At 42.1% G+C, this 25,058-nt stretch overlaps 1 protein-coding gene across 1 annotated transcript in view; it reads right to left on the bottom strand.

Annotated features, from left to right (window-relative positions):
- The window catches only part of ALPK2 (alpha kinase 2), a 124,685-nt gene that overhangs the window by 48,953 nt on the left and 50,674 nt on the right, over positions 1-25,058 (bottom strand). Inside the window, exons 5-7 of the mRNA XM_033957855.1 lie at positions 23,430-23,465; positions 18,315-18,589; positions 11,154-11,242 (exon numbers count right to left, since the gene is read on the bottom strand). Coding sequence (XP_033813746.1) covers positions 11,154-11,242; positions 18,315-18,589; positions 23,430-23,465 — 400 coding nt within the window. The remainder of the gene's footprint in view (positions 1-11,153; positions 11,243-18,314; positions 18,590-23,429; positions 23,466-25,058) is intronic.

The following is a 25,058-nucleotide window of genomic DNA, read 5'->3' as shown; positions in this document are numbered from 1 at the left end:
GTTGTGTGATCTGAAGCAATATGGTTTTACTGAAAGAATATTATGCCATACTAATCTGATTAATTTCTTTATTTGAGTGACCAGAGAACTTGAACAAGGACAAATACTGGATGTGGTCTGTTGAATTTTGGTAAAGTTTTTGATGCAATTCCTTCTGGGAAGCTTATGAATAAATGGAGCAGCCTGAAGTTAGGCCCAAAGGTAGTGAACTAGATTAAAAATTATTTGACTGATAGACAACAGAGGGTGGTGTTAAATGAAATTCACTCAGAGGAAAGAAAGGTGACTACGGTAAATAAACTAGTGGACTAGTGGAGTGACTCAAGGAAAGTTCTATTCAATATCTTTGTCTGACATTGCTGAAGGGTTTGCTTCTTTGCAGATGACAAGACGATTTGCACGAGAGTGGAGGAAGTATACAATATGAGAGTGTGGGGGGAGAGTGTGGTGCAGTGGTTAAAGCTACAGCCTCAGCACTCTGAGGCTGTGGGTTCAAACCCACGCTGCTCTTTGTGACCCGGGGCAAGTCACTTAATCCTCCCATTGCCCCAGGTACATTAGATAGATTGTGAGTCTGCCGGGACAGACAGGGAAAAATGCTTGAGTACCTGAATAAATTCATGTAAACTGTTCTGAGCTCCCCTGGGAGAACAGTATAGAAAATTGAATAAATAAATAAATAAAATGATCTAAAAATTTTTTAGAATGGATCAATGTTTGGCAGCAAAGATTTAGTGCAAAGATAGAGGGCAGGAGGCTGAAGTATTATTATTATTTTATTTCTTATATACCGCCAAAGTCATAGAAGTTCGAGGCGGTTCACAATAAAGAAGGGCTGGACAATCAGCGAATAGTTACAATCAGTGTGGACAGGTACAATAAATATGCGTGTGTGGGGAACAGGTTAAATAAGAGGGGACAAATGTAAGGTGGGCAGGGCGAAGCGGTAAGACAAAAGAGAACTTGGGGAGCAGGGGAAGGGAGAGAGGACTTAGGTTATGATTCAATTGAATAGGTTAGTTTTTAATAATTTCCTGAAGTTTAGGTAGGATGAGGAGCACGAGATAATTCTGCTCAGCCAGTCATTTAGATGACCTGCTTGGAAGGCAAGTGTTCAGGTGTGATTTGTATCGGCAGGCCTTTAGAGTTGGGTGGTTGAAGAGGTGGGCTCTGCGGGTGGGCCTGGAAGGGCAGTTTAAGGAAAAATGGGGAACCAAGTATAAGGGGGCCATACCAAGAATGGATTTGAAGCAGAGACAGGCAAACTTGAACTGGATTCTTGCTTCCATGGGTAGCCAGTAGAGTTTTTGATAGTAGGGAGTTATGTGTTCCCATTTTTTCAGCTCAAAGATCAGTCGGATTGCCGAATTTTGGATGATACGGAGTCTTTGAATGTTTTTTTTGAAGGACCCCAGGTAGATAATGTAGCAGTAGTCGAGTAGGCATAGGATGTAGGATTGTACCAACAGAGAGCGCTTGGGATGATTGTGTCTAAGAATGTCAAGGTAGTCACAAGTTGGTAGCCAAAGCCAAATGGATGTTTGGCTGCATAGAGAGGGTAACAACCAGCTTTCTATTGGTTGCTTGTTCTCTAGCATGCTGGGCCAGCAGCCCTCCTTGTGCTTCTCTACTCCTCCCTGCTCATAATGCTCAATAGCAAGCTCTGTATGGTCTAGCCAAACGTATGCCTGCCTGCAGAGAGCATTGTGCCTTATCAAGTTTCCCCTTCTTAGTACTGTTATATTCATCTATTAAAATGCAGCATTACTCTCAGCAAGTGCTGAACTTACTTTCCCAGTTCCCTGAACCCTCCCAGGGAAACACTGGCAGAGAGTGGACTAATAACGGGAACTACAATTCTGTAGAAGCAGCTGGACTGTAAGTTTTATTTCTTTTGTTTTAAGTTCTGCATTAAAGAAGATTTGTTCAAGAACTGAGGCCTGGATTCTGTAAACAGCACCTAAATCCGGCACCTAGAAAAATGGCTCCGGTCATGTGTCAATCGTGCTTAGGCGCCATTAACAGAATCGTGGCTACTGGCACCTAAGAAAAAACGTAGGTGCTGGTAATGTAGTCCAGGGTTTTAAAGGTCTACATTAACGGTGTCTAAGTTATTTTTTTAGAGAATTGGGCCTAGTGGCACCTAAGGTCATCTCTCCCCTAACCAGGCCTTCTTTGACCTTAGACGCCTCTTGCCACCATGCTGTAGGCGTGATTCTGGTACATACCCCAGGAGGCACCCACTTTTTAAAATGAGTTTTTAACTGGCTTTAAACAACGCGGTCAATTACCGTTAGGCACCAGTAGGCACGATCAAGGCGCTTACCTGCTCCTAACTTATGGCGCCATTTATGGAAGATGGCCCTGAGAGTCCATCCTGATAATGTTTTTGCTTGATAATCCCCAGGGAAAGACCAGAACAGTGATAGACTTAGTGAAATCAACACAATAGTGCATAATTGCAAGGGGGGGGGGTCTATGTAGGTGGAGTATGTGAAGGACATGGGCAGGGCTGCTACTTACAGCGCCTTACTTTCATTGTGTGATGTACATAGGAGTGTCTGTTTATGCCTACCATTGATCTGGTGTACATGGGTGCACCTAGGGTTACCAGATTTTCCTTTGGGAAAATCCAGACGCATGGTCACGCCACCTGGCCCGTCCTCCATCAAGCTCCCAGTCTTACCCCCTTAACCTATTTATGTATAAGAATGGCATCCACGCATGCGATGTGATGATGTCGATGTCATGCGTTGCATACACACGTTCGCGGATGCCGTCCCGACGGAAGTTTTACAAAACCCAGACAAAGTGCCAGGTTTTGAAAAGCCGTCCGTATCCCCAGACATGTCCTCAAAAGAAGGACATATCCGGGGAAATCCAGATGTTTGGTAACCCTAGGTGCACAAAATGTGGGCTTATGCTAGTGCTGAAACGCTATTATGATAGGTGCTTCTGTGCAGTATTGAGGCACCTATTATGGGGCACTCAGTTATAAAATTACCCCCAGGGTGCCAGATTCCATTCCTGGAGGAGTAGCCTAATGGTTAGTGCAGTAGGCTTTAATCCTGGTGAACTGTGTTCAATGAACAAAAAGAGAACCCAACAATTCTGCAGTGAAAGGGTTGCAACCAAAAACACGAGAGAAAGACTGCGGAAATAATGTCTGTGATGCAGTCAGTAGAATGTATCACAACAAAAGAATCCCACATATTCAATAAAAGGACCCAAAACAGCCTGTGTTTCGACTAAACCATCTTCCTCAGGGGGTCCTAAGGTTTGAGGATTGAATGGTAAAAACAAACCTGGATGTATAAAAGGATAATCTTGGGCAAAGTGTCAGACCTGGGTTCATTTCTCACTGCAGATCCTTGTGACCTTTGGCAACTCACTTAAGCCCCCCGGGTTCAAAAAATCTTAGGGCTCCTTTTACAAAGGTGCGCTAGCGTTTTTAGCGCACGCACCGGATTAGCGTGTGCTATAGTGCGCGCTAGCTGAAAAATTACTGCCTGCTTAAAAGGAGGCGGTAACGGCTAGCATGCGCTATTCCACGCATTAAGGCCCTAACGCACCTTTGTAAAAGGAGCCCTTAGATTGTGAGCCTATTAGGGACAGAAAGTGCCTGCGTGGAATGTGTACAGCGTGTACATCTGGTAGTGCTACAGAAATGATTGCTAGTACACTAAAACGTGGCTTTGTATACCGGGTCATCGCCAAATGAGGAGCTTGACTCAGTTAACAATAATAAAAAAATAAAATAAAATACAGAATGATAATATAAAGAGATAAAAAGAGCCATACATCAAAGAGTAGAAGACTAATGACAGTAATTTCCTAAATGATTTACAAAAGAATTGTTTTTAGAGTTTTATGAAAAGATTGAAAAGAGGGTATTCCATTCCATAATTCTGTTAGTTTAAAAATGAAAGATTGACTAAGGCCCTCTTACTAAGGTGCGCTAAACGCTAACACATGCATGTTAACGCACCTTAGTAAAAGAGGGGGTAAGTTTCTGAATTGCTTTTATTCCCTTAGTAGAAGTAGTATTGATCCCAATTGAGACAGGAGTCCAAAGAAGTAGAAGGAAACTGAAACCACACTCAGTGGATTAGTAAGGGTAGGAGGCTCTCCTCTTCACGTTCCACTCCTTCCACACTCCCCCGCTCTTTCCCATCCCTATTCTACACTTGCGCTCTCCCTCCCCTCCCATACCTCTAAATCTTTGCCCGCGTGACTGGCTTCTGCAGCATGCTCCTCGCGCCAGCTTTAGATTTCCCTCTGATGTCACTTCCTGGCCCCATGACCCAGAAGTGATTCTGAGGGGAACCAGGTTGGCACGAGCAACGGCTCGTACTAGCGAAGATAATACAGAGGTACGGGGAGGGGGGAGGGATGGCACGAGCGTGGTGTGGTGTGGCGGGGCGGGGAGGTGCCAGCACCCCCATCAACTCAACACCCGGGGTGGTCCGTGCCCTCCTTACTACACCACTGATCACACTCAAGACTAAGGGCTAGATTCACTAAGGGTATGGATCTGATCTGATCCGTGAGCAATCCGATTTTCGTCGGGGGGGGGGGGTTGAATCACGAATCACCCTCATGCAAATGAGGGTGATCGGAATCACACCCCAACTGACCACCCGGATCGCTCTACAGCAATCCCGATGGTCTGTGCATGCGCTGGCCCTCCATGCCCCACATGGTCTATGCATGCGCTGGCCCTCCATGCCCGGCAGAGCAGGAAACCTACTTTTTTTATCTTTGGAAGCCCGTGGTTTTAACCTGCTTTAAACCTGCGGGTAAAAACCATGGGCTTGCACTGTGGGGAAGAGCAGGAGAGTTGGAGCGGCAGGAGAAATTCGAGAAAAGAGCAGGGTGGCAGGAGAGATTCGGGGCGAGAGCTGGAGATCGGGGCTGAGAGCAGATTGGGGCAGAGAGCAGGCGATCAGGACAGAGAAGCAGTGCATAGAGCAGGGCGGCAGAAGGCAGGGCAGTCGGAAAGGACCTGAGCGACTGGTCCTCAGCAATCGCTTATTTTTGATCGGTCAGCCCAGTTGGGGCCCCTCTTTTTTTTTTTTTTGTGAATCGCTGCCTGCCTGTATTTGAATGCCGTTCCCCCTCATTTGCATACCCGGATCGGAGGATGATCGGGACAGAGGTTAGTGAATCGGGTCAGAGGGAAATCGGGTCACTAAGTGGTCAGAAGTTAATCGGTGGGCTTAGTGAATCTAGCCCCAATTCCCCAAATAACAATGAGAGATAAGAAGGCAAATTCAAGTACATTTTAAAACTGAGAAGGCAAATGTCTGAAAACTGGGAGATGGATGATTTCATCCAGTTAAGTATCTCAAGACAAATTAAATTACAGTGTAAACGCTGAATGAAGAAAGTATCATACTGTGTAGCCTGTGGCTTGGCTGCATGACAGCAACCGACTGAATCGATAAAGAATTATTGATCTAATCTGAGCACACTTAAGTGGTGTGTGCATGCCGTGAAGGCAGAATTTAAAAGTGATTTATTTATTGCGCTTTTACTTTCTTGTGCTTCGTTTTCGAACCCATAAGGAAAGAAGAAGAACCTTTATTGTTGCTTTAACGAGACTATGAACACAACCAAATTTCTTAGAAGGATAGTGCTAAAAATGATTATAATTAGATTGATTTGTGTATTTGCTCTATTAGCTGATAGAACTGTTATTGAACAAACGTGGCAGAGGAAGAAGTTTGAAACTTCAGCGGCGTTAATTAAAGGAAAAAGAATGCCGAGGAGTAACAAAAAGTGAAGATTACAGCTAAACTTTAAGTTCCTGAAGAAGCTCTTATTAATTCAACCAGAGCGAAACGGAGTTCCTCCGTCGTAACAACAGCTCAGAGTGGCTGGTTAAGAAGCTACATTAAAGCTAAGTAATATGCTGTAGATTATGTACCATCTATGGATGTATGACATCTGTTACCTTTCATGTATTTATAAATAAGAAAAAAAAATAAGAGGAAAAAGAGAATTCAAAAGAAAAATTTTACAATTTCATAAAATAGAGAATTCCATAAAATAGACAATTGTATCAATGATAGTCTGCAAAGCGGGTGTTCACAAAGACTAGTTCTCAAGGTGACACCAGCAGACACTTGAGCTCCATGGTCTATATATATATATATATATATATATATATATATATATAAAGTAGAGTTTTTTCAAGTTGGCAGCAGCCTATAGGTATTGGGATAATTTGTGTGATACACTAAATAATCAAAGATTTTAAGAGGAAGAAGTAGAAACATAGAAACATAGAAGATGACGGCAGAAAAGGGCTTCAGCCCATCAAGTCTGCCCACTCTGCTTACCCACCCCCTGTCTATGCCTTAATGACCCAATTTCCTTATCTTGACCCTCGTAGGGATCCCACATTGGAATCCCATTTATTCTTAAAGTCTGGCACGCTGTCTGCCTCGATCACCTGCACTGGAAGCTTGTTCCAATGATCAACCACTCTCTCTGTGAAGAAATACTTTCTGGTGTCGCCATGAAATTTTCCGCCCCTGAGTTTGAGCGGGTGCCCTCTTGTGGCCGAGGGTCCCTTGAGAAAGAAAATATCATCTTCCACTTCGACACGTCCCGTGAGGTACTTAAATGTTTCGATCATGTCTCCCCTCTCCCTACGTTCCTCGAGAGTGTAGAGCTGCAATTTGTTCAGTCTCTCTTCGTACGAGAGACCCTTGAGCCCTGAGATCATCCTGGTGGCCGTCCGTTGAACCGATTCAATTCTGCGCACATCTTTACTGTAATGTGGCCTCCAGAATTGCACACAGTACTCCAGATGAGGTCTCACCAGTAGGCCATAGGAATCTATCAGCAGAGGGACATCCTGCTATGGATATATTTGCAACCTTTGTTTCCACTGTTTGAAATCAGCTCTCCAGGTAACACAACTGGCAGTTCTATAAACGAAGGACTCACATCGACACGTTTTTATTTTTGTTGGGCTTGTTTAATTTTGTTATTTTTTTTCCTGCTTTTATTTTTAGATTTTTTTTTGGGGGGGGGGTTCTTTGATATTGACGTTTTCATTTTTCATGTGCCTTTTATTCACCTATAGTTTTTGAATTTATTGCATAATCTTTTCCTTCTTCCTTGTTTTTATATAGGTAAATGTAAATAATTATTTCTTTCATAGGTACCATAGTTAGATTGTGAGCCCGTTGGGACAGAGAGGGAAATTCAAAGTACCTGATTAGATTTTTTGCCATTACTTAAGTCAATTAAATTGTTTTGTAAACCACACTGAATTTTTTGGGAGATTTAGCGGTATATAAGACACCACATTAACCCCCCCTTAACAAAACCGTAGTGCAGTTTTTAGCGCCGGCCACAACGGTAACAGCTTCGACATTCATAGAATTCCTAAGAGCATTGGAGCTGTTACTGCCACTGCCGGCGCTAAAAAACGCACTATGCTTTTGTAAAAGGAGGGGGGGGGAGGGTTAAATTAAATTACAAATGTTTAGAATAATGGCATGTACATATGTATGTGCGCTTATTCATGTGTGAATGCAAAACTTCAAGTTTCAAGTTTTATTAAAATTTTGATGTATCGCAATATCATTAATTCAAAGCGATTTACAATTAAAAACAAGGTCTTAATTATTAACCAAAACCAACACAAACGGACCTGACGTACCAATACATAAGGGAAGTAGGGAGAACTACAATAAGTATAGTAAAGGATACATACAAGGAAAATACAAATGGAGGGTAAGAAAGTTTAAAAGTATTTATAAAAGTATAGTAGAAAATTAATAACTTTTTTTTTTCCAAATTCTCATAGCCTAAGACAGAGGATTGAGTTTAAGCATCAAATGGGATCAATAGGGACTTCTGCTTCAGTATTACTCTGCAAATACCCACTTAAGTTGCAAAAGGTTGGATTCAGTAATTGCCAATGAAAATTAGTTGTGTCTTCTATCACAACTCTGGCACAAGCCGATTCAAACACCCCCATATGTATATCACGTCAGTAGCACGTGATCTGTCCTACACAGGGGCGTTAAAGGGCTCATCCACACTTAGTAGAAAGCTTGCCACTCGATGGTACTATTTAACCCATGCGGTTCCATTGATTGCAGCGTATAGATCCAAAATTAGGCGCCAGGAAAAATGAGTAATCAGGACTATTTTATAGAGTGCTGTGGGATAAATGACATTTATAGAACAGGGCTGAGTGCTGATTCCCATGCTCAACGTTGGGTGCGAGAACTTGCGCCAGCTGAAATCTGGTGTAAATCCTGGCAAACAAGTTGAATGTGAAGCCACAGAATTCCATAACACTGCGCTCAACTTTTCTGGATGCCCCTGAGCCGCCCATGCTCCTCCCATGCCACGCTCTCTTTTGAGATCCACGAGAGACCTGCAAGGCAGGGTTGGTGGAGAAGTGCACGAATTACACATCCTCATGTAACCCCCTCAAATTATATCAATTAAGTGTTTGCTAACACTAATAATTGTAACAATTAGTCAATACTTGACCCAATTAAGAAATGGCCTGTATACAAATTCTGGTGTCGATCTATTCCATCTATACATAGAATTCAGGGGTTAGTGTGTATTTGCCAGGGGGCCTACAAAGGACAGGAGAATGGGCAGACCATAGAGGGCTCCCATTTATGCATGAAACGTACAGAATACTGAAGGTTTCATGTATCTCTGCTGCACTTAGGTGCTCGCACTAATGCCAGCTCTGTTGCTTGTGTACTGAACATGTGGATGCCTAGATTTAGGTTCATTGATATCAGGGTACACTACAATTCTATAATGAGGCAATAATGTGATACAAATCCAAACAGAAAGAAATATCATCCCAGCCTACTCCTGATCTATAAATTAGTTCAGGTAGATCTCTTACATCTTCTTCCATAAAGACCGAAGCAAAGAATTCATTCAATCTTTCCGCTATGGCCTTATTCTCCCTGAGCGGCCATTTTGTTCCTTGATCATCCACCGGTCCCACAGATTCCCTCACAGGTTTTCTGCTTCTGATGTACTTAAAAAAATTGCTATGAGTTTTTGCCTCTTTTGCAAGTTTCTCTTCATATTCTTTCTTAGCTGTCCTTGTCAATGCTTTGCATCTAAATTGCCAGTGCTTGTGCTTCTTCTTATTTTCTTCATTTGGATCCTTTTTCCGTTCTATAAAGGATGTTTTTTGGGCTCTAATAGTCTCTTTCACTTCACCTTTTAACAACGCCAGCTCTCATTTCCTCTTTCCACCTTTGCTGATACGTGGAATGCATCTGTTTTGGGCTTCCACGATGGTATTTTAAAATAACATCCACGCCTGGTTTACAGTCCTAACCTTTGCAACTGATCCTTATAGCTTCTATTTAACCATTTTCCTCATTTTATCATAGTCGACCTTTTGAAAATTAAATGCCCCTACAGTAGATTTCTTTTGCGACGTTACTCCCGGTATCAGCTCAAATTTGATCACATTATGATCACTGTTTTCCAGCGGGCCCAACACAGTTAACTCCTGTACTATGTCTTGCATTCCACTAAGGATCAGATCTAAAATTTAGGCAGCAATAGCCGCCCTATTGGTTTAATTGGGTTTACGTGGCACGATAATTGGTTGCTGGTGGCTTGTGGTGTATAGTGACGCCGAAGTCCAGAAGTGAGTGTGGTTACGGGAGACGCTGGACTTCAGTCTCACTGTGTGCCGCTGACAATGAATCAGGAAGGACTCTGGATGCCGGACATGTGGGCCTGAAAAACCTGGCCTACATTTCTTGTGCCTAGGGAGTTTCAATTCTGGAAGCAGTGCCTGTCAGTGATTGACATGCAGCAGGCGCCTGCCTTGGCTGGTGTTGCTTGTAGAATCAGGCCTTAGTGCACACAAAATTAGTTTAACATGCATTAACCTATGAATTAATACACATACAATCAATTTGCGTGCATTAGGCAGTTCTAATTGAAACAGTAACATATCCAAGATGGCGGATTTAAGGTTTGGCTGAGCGCTTCGGTTCAGATGGCTCGCCAATACTGCTTATTACTTTATTAAAATTACCTGCACTAATGCTGAAGTGGAGAGGGCGCAGTGCCGCTGGAGCCTTACGGCGCCCGGGTCCGGCCGCTTTTGGAAGCATGGATGAGCTTCTGTGTCAAATGCAGGACATCGCTGGAGCGTCGGGTCACCCACTGGAGACGCACCGGGGCAAAGCGATATCCTTGGAGCCGGAAACCACCTTGAGCCCCGACGCTGTAGTGCCTCCCCCCTCCTCCCCAGAATGCCAGCTCCCCGCGGGTGGAGGAACTATCGGGAGTCGATGTGGGACTCTTCCCCAAGGCTAGTGGCAACATGCAGGGGAGCTTGGAGTTGGACTCTCTGCATTTGCAGACTGTCCCTTTGGAATCTGGGGACTTGTTCTTTTATGTGAGCGCCATGTCTTTTTATGTGAGCAGGAGACCAGCAGCCACGAAGGAACCCCAGTTGGTGAGGATATTGCTTCTTCTAAAAAATTCTTCTTTACATTGAAGAAACCCCAAGAGGTAACCCTTGAGGCTATTTGGGATCTAGTGGCTGGTTTGGCTAAATCTATTAACCCTCAGCTCTCTCAGCTAGAGCACAAAATTAATACTCAAGAAAAGGAAATTAAGAATATTAAAGTCGACTTACAAGATTAAAAAAATTCAACTTTGAATTCTTCCCAAGAAGTGAAAGTTTCTAAACAAATTACAGAAACACTTGTGAGAGATAACATTAATCTAAGGAGAAAATTGGAGTCTTTAGAAAATTTTTCTCGTAATAACAATCTTAGACTTATTAATTTTCCTAGAATTGTTGAAACGTTATATGATGGAGGTGTTAGAAATTTCTGAGGAATTGTTGCTGCCAATTACCTATCATCTGGTTGAGGGCCTTTGTCTTCTTTGCCATTTGTCGTCTCCACGGCTGTGTTTTGAGTAATTATAGCAGAACATCTTTCTCAGAATATTTCAGTTCGCAAGATCACTTAAAATAATGCCTCGGGAAAGTAGACAGGGTAGAGAGAGAGAGACCTTTATTCCATTTGAGTTTTCAGGGATCTGGAAGACAGTCGCTTTTCTGACTGACCTCCTTCAGACTAAAAGAATGTTAACGAATTCTGGTTTCTACTTACTCTGGCACATCTCCAAACTCTTCCAGTGGCTCAGCCTCTGTGGCATAAATCTTGGCATATTCTCTTGCAGTATTTTGTACATAGCATTCCTGTATTACAATGAAAAAATGATTAAAAAGTCAGTTCTTTTATATATAATATTTGTATTTACCTGTTGCCCCTAATGACGTATGAATCTTGTTCAAGTTCATCAGATTCTAATGGAATTTTGTACTGACTTAGGGGTCCGTTTACTAAGGCGTGCTAGCCGATTTAGCGTGCGCTAAATGCTAACATGTCCATTATATTCTATTTACGCGTTAGAATTTAGCGCATGCTAAATTGGCTAGTGTGCCTTAGTAAAAGAGGGGGTTAGCTACCTGATGTGTTCTGTCAGACTCGCACCCTCCGCTCAAAATCGGAAATACGCCTATGCATTCCCCCTGGAAGGTCCCTCCTCTCAGAAACTGCCCGCAAACGATCCTACAGCCACTTCATCCCACATCTCTGGAATCAACTCCCCCCCCCAACTCAGGCAACAGAACTCTTTATTGATATTCCGTAAAATGGTAAAGACCCTCCTCTTCAACTAAAGGTCTCCCTCAGTCTACACCCCCCCTTAAACCCCACCTCTCTCTTCTCTCCCCTATTTAACTTCTCCCAAATTTCAGTATAGTCCTCTCTTAGTCTGTACTCTGATAAATTGTCTGTACTCTGAAAAATTGTTTGTACTCTGATAAATACTGCACAGTCTTGTATGTCCAAGCATCTAAACCTATTGTACATCTTATTTGTCTAATTACTTCTACTGTGTATGTTTACTTGTAGACTGTTCTGAGCTACTGGGAAGACGGGATATAAATCTAAATAAATAAATAAATAAATAATAAATAAATAAATAAGACTGACATGCGCCTTTGTTGTATTCTTTTTAACCGAGCAGGCACTGAGGTAAAAAAAATAATATAGGAATGGGTGTATGTGCCAAAGGCAGAATCATGAAGGTGCATTCCTTTAATCTTTAAGGGAACATGCTACTGTTTTCATTTTCTGCAGAGGGTCTACAGAAGACCTCATTTCTCCAATATGGGATATTCTGTGCTTTGCAATTATATGAGGGGGGCGGGGGGAGTTTATACTGAAGTAAAATCCCTTGAGATACTTCTCGGGAAATTAAAAAGTCGTGGGATAGGAAGAAATGCCTTAATGTGGATTGGAAAATGTCTTAAAAAAAAAAAAAAAATCACATTAATTCAGTGCACTACACTAGTGTATTTAAGGGTCCTTTTACTAAGGCACGCTAGCCGATTTAGCGCCAAATGTTAACGCGTCCATTATATTCTATGGACGCGTTAACATTTAGGCCCTCTTTTACAAAGGTGCGCTAAGCGTTTTAGCGCGGATTTAGCGTGCGCTAAATCAACACGTGCACTAACCGCTAATGCGTCCATAGGATAACATGCACGCGTTAGCATTTAGCGTGTTTAGCTTGCGCTAATATTTATCGCATGCTAAAAAGCATAGCGCACCTTAGTAAAAGAGGGAGTTAGCGTGCCTTAGTAAAAGAGGGGGTTAATTAGCAGATATTAATCTATCGATTTTTATAAAGTAATCACCTCCAGTTATTTTACTTCCCCAATCTAATCTTCTTTAGGGGAAAAAGCCTCAGAGTTTCAAGCTATTAACCCATACAGGTCACAAGAAGTGACAAGTTCACTCAGCTCACATTTCAGTCATAGGCAAAAAAAACCCTTGATTACTTTTTTCTTTTTATCTTTTATTTCATTCCTTCTACATCTTTCATTTTCAATTATTAAAAAAAAAAAAACCAGTCATAATCTTGCACCCGTGTTTATATCCTATCAATAAATATCTTCAATAGTTTTACTTTACTGCTAAATAAATAGCACAAAAATCAGGAGCAGTAGTTCTGTCGCTATTATTATTTATAGTTTAATCGTATCCCAGACACTCCCATCCCAATAGTGTCTCAGAACTTATAATATATTCTCTTGGCCGCTATTAAACAACCAACACGGCCTGCATTTTGTGGGGTTTAATCTTCCCCACTGCGTCAGGGTATTTTTCACAGCAGCCCCAATTCAATGAACTGTTCGGCAACACGATCTTCTAATTACTAATAACCCTGGTTAAAAGTAAAATAGTCTGTCTTAACGGTATCTTGTGTTAATAACATCCCCCTAAACCTGCAGATGCCACAAAATTATTCAAAGCATTAAAATGTTAGAGGATTGTGAAGAATTGCATAAAGATCTTGTAAAACAGGGAGACTGGCCATCTAAATAGCAGATTTTCGGCATGGGCATTTACACCAAGTTTTAGTTTGCTTAAATGGTTGCACTTAAATTGTAACCACAGGGCCACTAAGCATATTCTAAAAATCGCACCTAACTTTAGGTGAGATTTATAGAATAGTGTTAAACGTGTTTTTATACTGCGCTGATCTGTCCTAAGTGCCTAAATTGGGCTGCTAAATCTAGGACAAATTAAAGGCAAGACAGGGCATGTCTAAATTTAGTAGCAGAACTTTTAGGTGCAATAATTTAAGTGACTTTCAGCTGAAAACTTAGGGACCCTTTTACTAAGCTGCACTAAAAATGGCCTGTGCTACTTTTAGCACATGGGTTATTAATGCCCTGAGGCCATGTTGTAACATGACTCTAAAATGGTTGCAAACTGGATTTCTCTATTAATGGCTATGCTCTAATTTTGAAATTAGTGTATAGCCATTAGTATATGAGCCCGTATTGTCACCTTTTTGTAGATGGTAAGGGCTCCCACGCTAATCCTGTGCTAATCGGTCAGCATGACCCAATTCCCCACCTCCAAACATGCCCTGTACTAAAAAATAAAATGTATTTTTTTAACGCTTGGGTGGTGCATACCGAGCCCACAGTTAACACGTAGCTCTTGAGCCTGCTAGCATCATTTTTAAGTGATGGTAAGCATGTGTTTGTGCTTACTACTGCTTAGCAAAAGGGCCCCTTAGACACCTAACTCCCTCTTTAAAAAAAAAGCCAGCATCACAGGTTAGTGCAGTAAATGCTCTGACGCCCATAGGAATTGCATGGGCTTCAGAGCATTTGCTGCACGGCATTCAGCTGTATGGCTTTGTAAAACAGGGCCTAAGTTTGGCTGAAAATAGGGGACAAATTCAGCTATCTAACTTAACCCCCCTTAACTATCATTAATTAGGTATTAGTGATCCATTTAGTCAATAGCATTTTCAATTAATTTCTTCTGAACTAGTCAATTTTGTGTTAGAACTTAGTTTCCTTTTTTATAATAAATGTGAGATTGAAACACAGTTTATAATATGTGCAATTAAATGTTAATATGGCTATTTATCCAGTTTTTGCTAGGATTGACACTTTTTAAATTTTAAATATTGATCAAGTTTTGTCTTTTTCAGTTGTGGTGCATGCATAGAAGGAGGCATAGCCCCTGAGGAAACCGCGTGTGAAACGGTTGGGCAGCCATCGGGCTTAAGAGATAAGCGCCTTCTTTTCTTTAGCACCTTAAGCACTAAAAGCACTTTATATTTATTGTATGCTATTAAATTAAGTTTACAGCATCAATTCAGAGCACATGTCACTTTACCAAGACCAATGATGAACTCTACTACCCCAGTAAAGACACGAAAGATTATTTAAGTAGTGTCTCAGGTATTTGAGGTCTAGTGATCCAATCAAACTTGATGTTGATTTGTTCTCTTGTTTATGCATTTGTAAAACAGGGCCTAAGTTTGGCTGAAAATAGGGGACAAATTCAGCTATCTAACGTACCCCCTTTAACAAAATAGTAGTGCGGTTTTTAGCGTCAGCCACTGTGGTAACATCTCCAACGCACATATGTTCAGATGCTCAACTTTTTTGTATATTGCCTTTTACAATCATCCCAGGCTCTTTTACCATTCTGTGAGTTATAATAAAACATAATAATAATTTCAAGTACAAATGAAAATGCAGCATGGTTAAATCATAAAAATAACATAAATGAATATAGCATATTGTGATCACTAGGGGTCATCCTAGAGCTGGTGACCTGGTCCTGACATATCTCCCTGTTACTATATTGATCTCCGTTACAAGGAAAGAGAGGGCTCTCTTCCTTGACACAACGTATTGATTGTATGTTGGTTTGTATGAGTCTCCTTGGTTGTGGTTAGGTCTATCCAATATTTTTATGGAGTTCTTCTTTTTTAATTATAAGTTTTGGATGGCTCGAGCAAAACGTATATTATCTTTAGTGAGCTTTCACCTCCAGTGTAACTGCTTTTGCTTGTCAGTTCCCTGACGCAGGACCGAAACGTGGCACGTCGGAACCAGCTACTTTTCTAAGTAAAGTGCAAGATTTTTTGATATTCCACACTTTCCATTAAAGGCTAAGCATAGCTTTAGTAGCTAGCAAAACAATAGTTAAATCTAAACCTGGAGCAATTCGTATTGAACACTGGTGGTGAGGTGGAATATAATGCCTTCATGTCTCTGAGCAGAGTTTCATTCGACAAGCACATGGACAAGTATTATGTACAAATTTCATGATTGGTTTTCATGAAGTGACTTTTTTATGAAGTGACTTTCTCATACTCAAGTACTTTCTTTAGTCACTCAACAGTATCAGCCTAGTGGTTGAGTTAGTTACCCCTTCAGTATTTTTTACCCCTGCGCTTTGGTATAGCGAAAAAGGTAAATTTTCTGGAGGAAAAAATGTAACAGTTGCCAACAAGAGCAGGAGCCACTTAAAGCACGACTCACTCCGTCGCCATCTTGAGTCCCCATTTCGAGTGTTAAACAATATACTGCCTTACACTGAACTGAGCCGACCTGAACTTTTATTTTGCATCATTTTTATTTTTCATTACATTCTACTTCCCATTCTATTTATCTTTTATAGTGATATAATATTGTTTCTTTTTTCCCCTCACAATTCTTGGAATTTTGTTACCGGTACAGCATATCTTTTTTTCTTTAACTTAATAATTGTTTACTCAGGTTCTTCAGATAGATTGTGAGCCTTCGGGACAGATAGGGAAGTCTTAAGTACCTGTATTTTATTGTAACCGCTTAGATCTGTAATATGCTTAAGTAGTATATCAAATATTAATAAAACATAAAACAAACATATACAATAAAATTTATAATATATCCTAGCTTCAACTGATAACCACTGTACTAAAGTCAGGCCTCACCAATCAGGAACTGCTTTAACACGCAGCTCCTGATTGAGGAGGCCCGACTTTAGTACAGGAGGAGGCGGTCAGAGCAAACCGCAAGTGATTTCTTTTACTCGCCGGCGCTTCGGCTGCCCTCTCCTGCCTCCCCTTCGTGGTCAGAAAATACTTTTTTACCGAAAGGGTGGTAGATGCATGGAACAGTCTCCCAGAAGAGGTGGTGGAAACAGACACTGTGTCTGAATTCAGGAGGGCCTGGGATCTCTCAGAGAGAGAAAGAGATAATGGTTACTTTGGATGGGCAGACTAGATGGGCCATTTGGCCTTTATCTGCCATCATGTTTCTATGCTTCTATTTGAATTATAGAATGTTAGAAATAGGAGGGGGAGGTTTTGAGAATCAATGATGGAAACGTGGAACTTGTAAGTCTTGGCTGAGAAATTTATTGCTATTTGTCCAAGCTGGTTTCTGAGATTCTCAACCATCCTTTCTTAAACATTTTATGCTTCAGTCTATGGGATTGTGTTTTTCTTATCTTTATAGAGCCCTTTTCGGTAGATAAACGGGGATTTACCCATGAAAACAAGATTATAAATTACCCCTTTATTATATCATAGTTTCCATAGTATCTGCTTTTGTGCACATAGGAGGGAGTTAAATAAATGGTGACAAAATCTGGGCATCACTAATAATAAAACCCTAAGCGTGTATGCGCACTCCTACCTGCGTGATCCCTGCCTCTGTGATCCGTAGCTCCGTGGCCAAAAAATGTTACAGCCTGCAGCAGAGAAATGTTAAAGCGTGCGGCGTGCGCACATTCAGCACGTGCGTGGTTTGGTACGAGTGCACGTGTGGTGGTTTTCTCTATCCTGCGGCAGTTACTGTGCGCTGGTTGCCCTTCACTGTATAAATGTGATTAAAAAAAGATAGGTGAGAGAAGGGCACGATAAACAGACAGGCAGTGGGCAGGGACATTGACAGACAGACAGAAATAGAGGAGGGCTTTGAAGAGGAGGGCAGACGCGAATGAAGAGCAGCAAAGATGGCAGCGGTTCGTGCCTGTGGGCCAGAAGACACTAGGAAGCCGGGATGGAGTGAGGGTAGGAACAGCGATTTGGGAGCAGGTATTAGTGAGCAGGAAAGAGGTGCTGCTGGACAGGGGGGAGATAAAACTAAGGAAGAACGGCTGCTGCTGGACAGGGGGAGCAGTGAAGGGGTGCTGCTGGATAGGGGGGGCAGTAAAAGGAAGGCAGAAAGGCTACTCCTGGATAGGGGGAGCAGGGAAGGGGTGGTGGTGGACAGCCGAGGAAAGAGAGAGACAGAAAGAAAGAAAGACAGAAAGACAGCGGCCAAGGAGAGCGACAGAAAGAAAAACAAGTTATGTGCGGTTAGGCGGTATTCTGCAATTCTGTGTGCAACTTTCAGAATGCCCATGGACACTCCCTTTTTGAACGACACAACCTGGGAGATAGGCGCTGTACCTTATAGAATAATGTGCATCCAGAGGTGTGTGCAAATTTCATTGAGAGCTGATTAATACCAATTATTGGTTATAAGCACTCAGTGATTTATGATCAGTGTTCATTATCCAATTTATTTTCTCACACAGATTTGGGCGTCATATAGAGACTCCAGGAGATACTGTATATACCAGGCAATTTTATAAGCACATATCTAAATGTGAAATGCTGTTCTGTACACGCAAGTTGCTTATAAAGGGCTCCTTTTATGAAGCTGCGTTAGGCTTTTTATCGCCAGCCGCAGCAGTATTAGCTTCGACGCGTATAGAATTCCTATGAGCGTCGGAGCTAATACCGGCACGGCTGGAAATAAAAAAAAGTCTAACGCGACTTCGTAAAGGGGGTGGGAGGGGGAAATTACCTTGGCATATATTTTTATATCTGTTTTAAGCAATTCCGAGCAATGCAACAGATCTAGAAGGGAAGAATTTAAGAGAAGGCGTGTGAATGAGAGAGGGAGAGATTACCTGCACTGCCAGTTTGTAGTTCTTTTGAACAACTTCATCATTAGTCTTGTTTCCATAAGCAATGGCATTGTGCACTTTAAGGACACACAGGTGCCCAGGATGGAACATAGGAACCAGCCCGTAGATCACTTTACTTCGAAACGCTTTCCGATTGGCTCCTTCTCCGAAGTGTAACTCCTCAGTAACAATCCTTCCATGCACGTTCCCAGCAAAATATTTATCACAAATGAAGTCTTCTCTGAACAAAAGCTGATTGAATTCAATCTCTTCCCCACCTAAAAACCAAAAAGTTAAATTCTTTTTAGAAAGGGGTAGACAGCAAAAGAGAAAAAGGAGTTCAGTAAAGGCACAAGGCCACACATTGCCCCGCCTTTGGCACGTCACTATGAGCAGGTAGCTGAGAATTATGCATGCCATGGAGCAGGTATAATAATCAAAATAGAAATTTCTTAAAGCATATGTGCAAGATCCATTGAGCAGGAACTATCCCTGTGTAGCACTTTGTATCTGTGTATCCAGGAGTGCTATAGAAATATTGGAAATAATCACGTTTGAGAAAAATATATGTTTCTTACAAAGGGGAAGGGAAGAGTAATGGAAGTGTGAAAAGAATGCATGTTCCAGTATACCTAAGGCAGATAAAAGTCTACAATTTCCCCTAAATGGAAATCATCTTTTTTCATGACCAATTTAGGCATCTAGAAACACTGAATTGATGCTGCATTAGCATTTACGTAATACAAGCTGAAGAGCAGTGCATTGACACTGTGAGTAATTAACCTTTGGACCGTGGAATGCTAAGTGCTCCTTTTACTATTATTAATACAAAAAAAATGTGCTAAGTATTGTTTAGTAGGGTGACGTTCACCGACAGTTGTAGAAACATGCTCTCTTACATGAAATATTTGCACTCATTATTTAGCTATATATTCCCTCTTTTGATGGGGGGAGGTATAAATTAGATATGGGTTCTAGGGTCCTGTTGGTCTATGTGTTTCATCAGCTGTTAGGATGAATAAATCTACTACAGGGGTGCCCAAATGGTCGATCGCAAAGGCAACGCGAGTCAATCGCATTGTCTTTGCGATCTTGTTCTTCCTGCCTCCCCGAGCCAGGCCAGGTGCATACAAGCGCCGAACCCACAAACCTTCACCTCCAAATTCAATTCTGACATTGGAGAGGAAGTTCTGAGCCAGCCAATTGCTGCCTGGCTGGCCTGGAACTTCCTCTCCGACATCAGAATTGACGTGGGGGGGGGGGGGGAGGAGAAGGCTTGTGGGCCTGGCACTTGTATGCGCCAGGCCTGGCTTGGGGAAGCAGGGAGAAATCGGTGTGGTGGCTTGGGGGGGGGGGGCAGGGAAGAGAGAAAGACAGAAATAAAGAGGGGGCAGGGGGAGAGAGAAAGAAAGAGAGACAGAAAGAAAGAAAAGGGGAGGGGCAGAAAGGAAGAAATATTGGATTTACAGAAGAAGGAAGTGCAACAGACAAGGTAGGAAAAATGATTTTATTTTCAATTCAGTGATCAAAATGTGTCCGTTTTGAGAATTTATATCTGCTGTCTATATTTTGCACTATGGCCCCCCTTTTATTAAACTGCGATAGTGGTTTTTAGTGCAGAGAGCCTATGAGCGTCGGGAGCTGCAAGGGGCATTCAGCACAGCTCCCTGTGCTAAAAAATGCTATCGCGGTTTAGTAAAAGGGGAGGGGGTATATTTCTCTATTTTTGTATAGTTGTTACTGAGGTGACATTGCATATTTTAAAGTCATCTGCCTTGACCTCTTTGAAAAAAATCCCCGAATATAAATTATAGTTAACATTTTCTCTGCGTATAGTGTGCTTTGTGTTTTTTTAAATTTTATTGTTGGCAGATTATTTTGACTTGATCATTTTAAAAGTAGCTCGCAAGCCAAAAAAGTGAGGGCACCCCTGATCTACTGCTACAAGATCACTTAGATCAGTGTATCTCAAACTTTTTTAGCTCTGGCACACTAAATGGAGCAAATGTTTTTTGCGGCACATTAAAATTGAAATCATAAAATTGAAAAAAATGACAAAAATTAAACATGAAAGTTATTTATTTAAAGTTCTTTAAGCTATGTATGGGTAAGTGTAAAAATGGTGAAACTAAAGTAGATCGAATAGAATTGCTAATCAATGTGATGGATGTGTTTGCTTTTGAGGCAAATTAAATCAAAACGTGGCTCGAGAGTCAACGAGCAAACATGCATTTCACCATCCACCATCTGCAGTTCTCTTTTTTTTTTCAATTTAATTTCTGTCAAAGCTGAAAATCCAAGTTCACAAAGATAAGAAGCTTTAATTGCTTTGTTGCTCAAGTTAGGATAACTGCTGCATAAAAAAAAAAATAAAATTACTTGCAGTTAGTTTTCAAGGACCAATCACATCAAAGAATGATGCTTGGCTGGGCGGTTGTATCTTTACCCACACAGACGCTCATACATTGCCAGACTCTTGTGTGCGTGACGTACATGTCATCTATTCTAGTGTTACATTACTTATGAAAGGATTTTTTTTTTTTTTAAATGTAAAATTCTGGAATCTCTCATGGCACACCCGGAATCTCTTCAGGGCACACCACTGTGTCTTGGCACACAGTTTGAGAAACACTGACCTAAACCTTTCTGTGGTTGGAAAACTTCCCCTGAGATAGTAGATACTATTGATTAATAGAAGAAAACCAGTTGTTCCACTAAATAGGAGTATTTTTAAGGAGCTTTTTCCATATGTAAAGCATGTTTCCTGTTGAAATTGTTTCCAGAGAAATTGAAATTAGAACAAACGCCAGGAAGTTCTTTTTCACCCAGAGGGTGGTGGATACATGGAACGTGTTACCGGAGGATGTCATAAGCAGGAGCACGCTACAGGGCTTCAAAGAAGGTTTGGATAGGTACCTGGAAGACAAAGGGATTGAGGGGTACAGATAGGAGTAGAGGTAGGTTATAGGGATAGGATTAGAGGATTAGAGGCAGTTACAAAATTAGTCAGGGACACTTTTCAGGCAATTAGGCCTGATGGGCCGCCGCGGGAGCGGACCGCTGGGCAAAATGGACCTCTGGTCTGCCTCAGCAGAGGCAACGTCTTATGTTCTTATGTTCTTATAAGCCAGCCTGAATCAGGTATACAAGTGGATGATGTCACCTAATGGTGCTGGAATGGAACTGCTCAGGACTTAGGGTTGTTTGTTTTGTTGTTGTTTTTTTGGGGGGGGGAAGGCAGTATTCTTTAACTTATCAGTTTAACATTGAAGTTGTTTGCCCTGGGGCTCAGCTGGGTTTCAGGTTTATAACCCGTTTCTCTATAATTCGGAGTTACGTCATCCCCTTGCCTGAGATGGCTGCGATGACACCGACAGAGGTGTGGATTTTCTTCAGTGTGCTGTGATGGAAGCAGTAAGGGGCTGATTCTAACAGCGACGCCTAAATTGGCCGGTGCCTAAAAAAAAAATGGTGCTGTCCGCGTGCCAATCATGCTTAGGTGCCGTTTACAGAATCAGGGCTAGCGGCGCCTATGTAAAAACTTGTGCGCCTGAAATATAGGCAAGGGTTTTAAGACCTACATTTCAGGTGCCTGAGTTTTTGGAGAATTGCACTTGGCGGCATCTGACTCGCTACCCAGAGAAACGCCCACTTACGCATTAGGTGCCGCTGAGCGCATTGTGACAGGTGCCTATCACCCAATTCATTTTTTTAACTAATTATTGAAGCTGTTAAGGGTATTTTGCCAATTAAGTTAGGCGCCCTGTATAGAATCAGCCCCTGAGTGTTTAGGGCTCAGCCTTTGGGCTTTCTTTAATATTTGTTGTATGACGTCTCTCTTGAGTTATGTCATGTGATGCGACAAAGGTTTACACAGCCCTCTGCCTGCTATTTATTTGACCCTCAGTCCAAAAGGAGGTCACGACAGCCATTCTGGGAGGGCGTCACAAGGGGCAGGAGTAAGGGGCCTGCCCTTCTGCCCCTGATCACCACCACTAGATCACCATGGATATAGGTAGTTTTTTGCCGTAGACTGGGGGGAGGTGGCTGTTGTCAAGAGGGGGCATGAAGGGGCTTGGGAGACCAGAGTTAAAAAAAAAAAAAACATTCTACAGATGCCAGTCTGATATTCAGAGCTGGCATCCACATCGCTCAATGGTTTAATTTAAAACAGCTTTTGAGCTATCCCAAATTAGGACACTGAGTGAATACTGCGGGCAGCACATAACCCAGACTCTACCCTATCGCTGTCTTTTGTGCTGCCTAGTTTAGTGAGCAGTGAGAGGCAATATACAGTGGCACCAACCTAGCCAGCAGATTAACCGTTCCCCTTAACTGTATCCGTGACTTCCTGTTTGTCTGTCTAGATCAGTGGTCTCAAACTTGCGGCCCGGGGGCCACATGCGGCCCGCCAGGTACTATTTTGAGGCCCTCGCTATGTTTATCATAATCACAAAAGTAAAATAAAACAGTTTCTTGATCATATATCTCTTTAGCTATAAATTATAATATTATTATTAAGACTTAGCCAAAAGGAAAGATATATAAACTATAAAGCATTTTACCTCATGCAAAATTGTCATTTCTTTAATAAGACATTAACTATTTTCTCTGCGGCCCTCCAAGTACCTTCAAATCCAAAAGGTGGCCCTGCAAAGGGTTTGAGTTTGAGACCACTGGTCTAGATTGTAAATTTTTTCGAGCAGGGACTGTCTTCTTTGTGACTCTGTACAGCACTGCGTACGTCTGGTAGTGCTATAGAAATAATTAACCCCCCCCTTTTATAAAACCATAGTGCATTTTATGGCGCCAGCCAGGGCGGTAACAGCTCCGATGCTCTTAGGAATTCTATGAGCATCGGAGCTGTTACCGCCGTGGCAGGTTCTAAAGGCCACGCTACTGTTTTATAAAAAGGGGATGGGGTAATAGTAGTAGTAATAGTGAATATCAGCGGTTGGGTAGCTTAGAGCTGAATATCAGGGAGAAAGGGGTTTTTTTTGTGTGTATCTTTATGCAGTAAACACCATTTTTAATTGTTTATTGGTGAAAGTCTCAAATCAGAAGCCCTAAGTATGATTACAGTGCAGGTAGATGGAACAAATATAGCAATAGATTTACCTTCAAGGTTCAGATAACTTGACAGACTATCCAACACTGAAAAGAGAGAAAAGAGTTTCATTATGATGTCCGAGTCCGGGTTGGACGTTTTGTGAAGCATTGTACGTCCCAAAATCGGGTAGAGAAAATGGCCTTTTGTGGAACCTGCACAACGTCTGTCTTTTTTTTTTTTTTCACCCTTAGTGCGTCTATCTCTTTAGACCAGGGGCGTCCAACCTTTTGGCTTCCCTGGGCCGCATTGGCCCCCCCCCAAAAAAAATGTTTCTGGGGCCGCAGAAACGCGCAAACGCTGCAGCAAGACAGAGGAGGGAGCCAGCAAGATGGTAAACACCCAGGGGCAGCAGAGGAAAACACTGCATCACCCTCGACCGGGGCCGCACAAAATATTTCAAGGGGCCGCAGGTTGGACACCCCTGCTTTAGACCATTTTCAAAAAACAAAAAAATGTCCAAATGAAAAAATGTACAAAACAAGTCCTTGGGATGTAGGAGGAGTCCGCAATTGATTATTGAGAGTCTCTATACCGCTACTAATAACTGGGGAGTCAATTCAGAGCGGTCTACATGAGCCTCTGCAAAGGCGCTACAATACATGAGCTTCTGTAAAGGTGTTATGATACATTAGCTTCTGTAGAGATTATACTGTAAGGCAGGGGTGTCAAAGTCCCTCTTCAAGGGCCGCAATCCAGTCGGGTTTTCGGGATTTCCCCAATGAATATGCATGAGATCTATGAGCATACAATGAAAGCAGTGCATGCAAATAGATCTCATGCATAGTCATCGGGGGGGATCCTGAAAACCTGGCTGGGTTGCGGTCCTCGAAGAGGGACTTTGACACCCCTGCTATAAGGAGTTGTGAGCTGTTACAATACATGGGCTCTAAACTGAAATACACGGAGCTCTGTAGTAGTGTTACAGAGTTATTAATACTGGCATGATTATGCCATAATCCATCATCCTACTTATATGCGCATGCTTATAACACATGAGGAGAGACTGGAAGCCCTGAATATGTATACCCTAGAGGAAAGGAGAGACAGGGGAGATATGATTCAGACGTTCAAATACTTAAAGGGTATTAACGTAGAACAAAATCTTTTCCAGAGAAAGGAAAATGGTAAAACCAGAGGACATAATTTGAGGTTGAGGGGTGGTAGATTCAGGGGCAATGTTAGGAAATTCTACTTTACGGAGAGGGTGGTGGATGCCTGGAATGCGCTCCCGAGAGAAGTGGTGGAGAGTAAAACTGTGACTGAGTTCAAAGAAGCGTGGGATGAACACAGAAGATTTAGAATCAGAAAATAATATTAAAGATTGAACTAGGCCAGTTACTGGGCAGACTTGTACGGTCTGTGTCTGTGTATGGCCGTTTGGAGGAGGATGGGCAGGGGAGGGCTTCAATGGCTGGGAGGGTGTAGATGGGCTGGAGTAAGTCTTAACAGAGATTTCGGCAGTTGGAACCCAAGCACAGTACCGGGTAAAGCTTTGGATTCTCGCCCAGAAATAGCTAAGAAGAAAAAAAAAAAAAAAAATTTTTAAATTGAATCAGGTTGGGCAGACTGGATGGACCATTCGGGTCTTTATCTGCCGTCATCTACTATGTTACTATGTTACTATGTTACTATGTTAC

The sequence above is a fragment of the Geotrypetes seraphini genome, chromosome 1, assembly GCF_902459505.1.
Source record: "Geotrypetes seraphini chromosome 1, aGeoSer1.1, whole genome shotgun sequence".
In the NCBI taxonomy this organism is placed as follows: Eukaryota; Metazoa; Chordata; class Amphibia; order Gymnophiona; family Dermophiidae; genus Geotrypetes; species Geotrypetes seraphini.
The sequence above is the reverse complement of the archived record's forward strand: the minus strand, read 5'-3'. Positions and strand labels throughout refer to the sequence as shown.